Genomic DNA, 5,584 nt, shown 5'->3' on the forward strand with positions numbered 1-5,584 from the left:
AATTAATAAATAGCATACTGTTGTACCAATATCACCATGTTTCAACTCTGTGACCTTCTGAAATTAGTGTAGCTTAAAAAAAAAAAAAACTTCATCACTGAAGGACAACTGATAGGACTCGGCGATCCGAACTACTTCTGATAGTGACAAAGTCTGACCATGATAAGCTTGCTGCCAGCTATGACCTCAGACTTGGCACAAAAGGAATTTAACCCAGTGAGAAAGCATAGAAGATAGTAGTCTAGTCTTTAAGAGTTAACATAATGCTACATCCAAAAGTAGTGCAACGCTAATGCATCACACTTAAATAAACTTTGTAGTGTACTAGAAAAAAAAATTCTGCTGCACTCAAAAAGGACATAATAATAATAATAATAATAATAATAATAATCCTTTTGCTTTATAAATTATAGACTCATTTTTCATCCAATTTGGTTAAACAACTCTAACCAAGAATACATTAAATAACTCTGGGCAAATTTGATTAACTAATTTACACAAGTGTAAAACCAAACAAACATCAAGAACAAATAAGTGCACAGGTTCTTCATTTATATCAAGGCCATCCATATTATATTCACCTAATTTGGATAAACTATGTCTTTTTTTAACATTACTTAAAGTATGTTAAATCTTATTTGATTGTATAACAAATATTATGGCCTATCATACCATGAGTGTGCTTCATTAAGCATCTTCCATTTAATATTAGTAAGTCTTTTTGAGGTGGTGTTTTTTTTAAGTATCATTCACCATAATGTAACACAAGGTATTACTTTTAATTGAAACGGATGAGTAATATGTATATTATAGACCCTATGCATTGTGAAAACAGTGTTGCATGGATATGTATTTTTTCAAGCATCACCAATGTCATAATGTAACACAAGGTATTACTTTTAATTGAAACAGATGAGTAAGATCTATATTATAAACCCCATGGATTGTGAAAACAGTGTTGCATGATGGATATGTATTTTTTAAAGCATCACCAATGTCATAATGTAACACAATGGATTACTTTTAACTGAAACAGATGAGTAATATATATTATAGACCCCATGCTTGTGAAAACAGTGTTGCATGATGGATATGTATTTTTTTTTTTAAATATCACCAATGTCATAATGTAACACAATGGATTAACTGAAACAGATGAGTAATATATATATATTATAGACCCCATGCTTGTGAAAACAGTGTTGCATGATGGAGCTATGTTTTTTTTTTTTTTTAAATATCACCAATGTCATAATGTAACACAATGGATTGATTTTAAGTGAAAGGGATGAGTGATGTGTATATAAATGCAAGACACTGCATTGTGAAAACAGTGTTGCATGATGGATATTATGGCCTGTAATATTGTGCTCTATTTTGTCATCTTCCATTTAATATTAGGTGTGTGTGTGTGTGTTTAAAGTATCAGTGTCATATTGTAACAGTATTAGCTTACATTTGCGGTGCTTACTGTGTGCATTTTGCTGTATAGTAACCGTGTGGATTGCGTGTCATTTATCACACAGCGTTAGTGCGTTTCACACGTACTGTAGTTTTACGGCGATGAAACCCCGAGGCGGATAAAACTCCAGCGCGCGCTGCAACTCCACTCGGTTCACTACGTGCTGCTGATCCTTTCAGCCTCTCATCCTCTCTGAGAAGTGGGCGGGCCCGCGCGCTTCAGCCAATCAGAGCTTCGTTGTGTTTAAATAGCCCTCGCCATTAGCTCTCTCCGCTCCTCAGTCGCTTTTACTTACAATCGCCATATTGGTTGCTCGGATGACTTGGTGGTTTTTTTCTTTAGGACTTACTACGAGACGGGAGTGACTTCTTCTTCTCCAGAGCTGCACACTTTCACATTGTTCCTTGTGCCACACTGACTGCATTGCTTTTCCGCGGGTTTGTTTTTTGTTTTGTTTTTGTGGCATGCCTGCTGCTCTGATGCTTATTCGTTGTCTTATCGGTTTTTATTACAGGAACAGTCTAGTTAGGTGTTTGTGATCTGTATCCTCGACAGCAGCGAGCCTACGTGTTTGTTTTCGTACCGAGTTTCATGTGGCAAAATGTCGGACGTGCGTCTTTCTAATGGAAGTCCGCCGCTGGAGCGTGTGGACCCGAGACCGGAGGGACACACCAAGCCGTCGGTGTGCAAGAACCTGTTCGGCTCGCCGGACCCGGAGGAAGTAAAACGAACGTATCTGGAAGAGTTGCAGAAGTCGGAAGCGGCGTTCAGGGAGAAGTATAACTTCGATGTTGTGAACGACAAGCCGCTTGAGCCCGGCAGGTTCGAGTGGGAGCCGGTGGACGCCGGAGACGCGCCCGAGGTTTACAGCAGGCCGTCGCGTGCAAACAAACGGGTGGATCTTAACGGGAGTCAGACGGACTGCCAAAAAACGCCAAACGCGGCGAAGAAAAGACCTTCTCTGGAGGACGCGGGTAAATAAAAAATAGCCTACAGCAGGATGTAGTAGGAGTGCTCGGCTTCTGAAAATGTATTCCTTAATTTTTCATGACGCTCGCGACGTTGTCGCTTTGCAGCGCACGCGAGCTCTTAAACATCTGGCTGAGTTGTTTTGACGTTTCGACGCTCGCTCGTTTGAAGAGCCTTTTGTTTGAAGACCAATCATCACATCATTGCGTTTATATGCAATACCTGCGTTCCCCCCTTCTCTCTCTCTCTCTCTCTCTCTCTCTCTCTCTCTCTCTCTCTCTAGCTTTTGCTATTTTCTGGTTATTATTTGCTGCAGTTAGATTTATATAACCTATAAGGAAGTTATTTTGAGGAGGAAAAAAACAAATAGTGATAGTGAAATTGATAGTGGCGCACTTGCAAGCGTCTAACCACCGCGTCTTCCCTTTCAAACTCAGATTCTGTACGGCAGAGTAAAAGAGTGAACCATGGAGAGGAAGACAGCAGCAGTCAAGACAGAGCAGAGCAGACACCCAGAAAATCAGATCCCAACACATAAAAACAACAGGACACCTGCAAGCAAAGGTGGGTTTTATTAGATTTAAAAGCACTTTGCAACTGTTACTTTTGCATTAGGGAAAAGGGAAAAAAATAAAGTTAGAAGTTGGTCAAACGTGTTGTGCACGTGGAAGGTTCTTGCAGGAAGCCTGTGTTTCATTGCAAAAGGGACTTTGGTGTTGTAAACACATGCCTTTGGACTGCAGTACTACAGTGTAGTAACACGTCATCGACACTCTGGTGTGTGTATGGGTGTATGTGTGTGCACGCAACATCGTACACATACATGCATCCATACATGCATTGAGTGTCCCTTATTGTCACCTTGATGACCTTTTGAAAGACCATATTCATTTGCAACAGGGATTCAAGAATTCCTGTTTTTAATTTTAATTTTTCTTTTTAAATTTATCTGTTTTGATGATGCTGATAAGTGCAACTGGTTCTGTGCAGTGCATGCAAGTGTGATGGACAACGATTTCTATCTTTGTTTTTCTTATTCAAGTGATACTTTTCTTTGGCGCTAAATAGACTTTGTTATTCTGTTTCCTGCAGAGAGATGAAGAATGTGCATTTCTCCATCAAAGAGCTTTATGAAGTAAACAGGGACAGCAGCAAATGAGAAGAGCATTTCCTTTTCGAAGGATGTGTAAGGCAGTAGAAGCACTGATTTTTTTTTTTTATACTTTTTTTTTTTTTTGAAACTACACTAAAGTTTTGGCACTCAAAAAAGACATTTGCCTCAAAAGCAGACAATGTAGCAGTGTGCAGATGGTGTTTCCTTTTTGCTTTTGTCTTTACTACCTATGTATATAATTATATGTAGCATATTACATTATAACATTATGATGAGAGAAATCGTATAGTCTGAATGACTTGAAGAATTGCTGTGCAGTTTTCAAAACAACCCCCAGTAATCCTCCCAACAATAAAAAGGATGTTTTATTAACTTAAATAAAGCGTCAGTATTGTCAGGGTTTAAAACATTACAAGTTCTAGCAATTTAAAAATAATTGCACAGAACTGTGGTCCTCCATTAAGAGCACCCATAGAAAAAGGTTCACAGTTGAAAGAGAACTGGTGTCGACCCATTTGAGACATCAGCAGATAAACGATTTTTTAATTATTGGTGATACTATTGAGGAGTGTATGGTACTTTATGTGAAGTTTATTTAAAAATCTGCCAAAGTTGCAATACATTCAGGCAGGGATATTCCTTTTTCTAGGGTGTGGTTTTTATGGTTTTGACAGTGTTTCACAGTATTATAATATCCCTGGGTTTTTCCAGTAGTTTCCTCCCTAGATTGTTTTGAATTTGCTTATGAAACACAAAATCTACTGAGTAAAATAATTTTTAGAAAGGAAACTGAAATTAACAGCAAATTCTTTTGTCACATTTCATGTTTTTTTTTTCTCCTCCTTGCATCGCTGTGTAGCAAATTTTGTAGATTTTATTTTTTTAAACACTGGTCCAGGTTTGTAAGTAAACCCTGTCCTTTGCAATCACAAAATGGTATTCATGTTGAACATGATGTTCCACTGTGTTGTGTCCCGTCCCCTGTCCCCCCCCCCCCCCCCCCCCCCCAAAAAAAAAAAAGACTAGACGTTACACTGCATGTGTAAAATTCTGAAGTATACCTGTGTATATTGCTTTGTAAAAACACTGAGGAAATTATACTAACTTATTTATGTTAAGCTTTTTTTTTTTTTTTTTTTGTCGTTATTGTTCATGATTATCCAAAGTGGCATTTGTGGGTTGTGTGGGTGTTTCCTTTGTTTAAAAAAAACAAAACAAAACACACACACAAAAAAAACCTGAAAAGGTTTTTTCTTTTTTTTTTTTTTTATTTTGAAAATTTTGTGCAAGGTTGCAGACTGAGCCTATATTAAATTTTGATGTGGATTTTGTATTGCTTGTTTTAAAGATGATTAATAAAAAAAATGAAACACTCTACTTTTGATTCCACTCTGTATACATCCATATGCATAACAAAATACATGTTTCAAATGGGTTTATATTACAACTTCATTAATTCACTAAGCAAGTATTTGCTCTTGTTAAGGATACTTCATGGTTAATACACAACACTTGCCAATAAAAAAAATATGCTGTATAAATATCCCTTGATTTTTTCCCCCCTCCTCTTTCAGTTTGAAGCCATTGTAGAATGTTATGTAGATTTTTAACTGAATTTTTATACAGATACAGTCTGTTAAACATAACCCACGCCTTTTAATCACCTGATCTAAAATTAAGCTTCAAAAGGATATTATAGTGCAAGGACTACGCATTAAAAGGGGTGACAAACTGGATCCTAACTGCTGTAATGTCTATTATTTACTTGCATCCAGAGTAATTAGGATGGTATGAACACCTATGGGTTTGAAACCTGTTAAATATGGCAGTATGTTTGAAATGCATGCTGTAAGTAGTAAGAAATACCGATTGCATGCCATCACCCCTATAAAATACTCGGTCAGAAGTTACACGAAGCCCGCAGATGTGTGCGCTCGCGCTTATAGACAGCTTCGAATTTGAAACTGGATGCAAGTCAGTGTCTTATGGAAGCCTATAGGAGGGGATTTTGCGCACTCGCTTTCGCTTAGAAGCGCAGT

At 37.7% G+C, this 5,584-nt stretch overlaps 1 protein-coding gene across 1 annotated transcript; it reads left to right on the forward strand.

Annotated features, from left to right (window-relative positions):
• Positions 1-1,726: 1,726 nt before the first annotated feature.
• Positions 1,727-4,549, forward strand: cdkn1ba (cyclin dependent kinase inhibitor 1Ba). The gene is made up of 3 exons (XM_060903234.1): positions 1,727-2,436; positions 2,869-2,995; positions 3,524-4,549. The coding sequence occupies exons 1-2, from the start codon at positions 2,064-2,066 to the stop codon at positions 2,967-2,969; spliced, it is 474 nt and encodes a 157-aa protein (XP_060759217.1). The 5' UTR covers positions 1,727-2,063; the 3' UTR covers positions 2,970-2,995; positions 3,524-4,549.
• Positions 4,550-5,584: the final 1,035 nt, after the last annotated feature.

Source organism: Neoarius graeffei, chromosome 21 (assembly GCF_027579695.1).
Source record: "Neoarius graeffei isolate fNeoGra1 chromosome 21, fNeoGra1.pri, whole genome shotgun sequence".
NCBI lineage: Eukaryota > Metazoa > Chordata > Actinopteri > Siluriformes > Ariidae > Neoarius > Neoarius graeffei.

Bases quoted from the DNA above. Each gene is read 5' to 3' on its own strand.
- cdkn1ba (XM_060903234.1), top strand. From the start codon at position 2,064: ATGTCGGACGTGCGTCTTTCTAATGGAAGTCCGCCGCTGGAGCGTGTG. The intron at 2,437-2,868 runs GTAAATAAAAAA...TTTCAAACTCAG, and splicing joins ACCTTCTCTGGAGGACGCGG to ATTCTGTACGGCAGAGTAAA.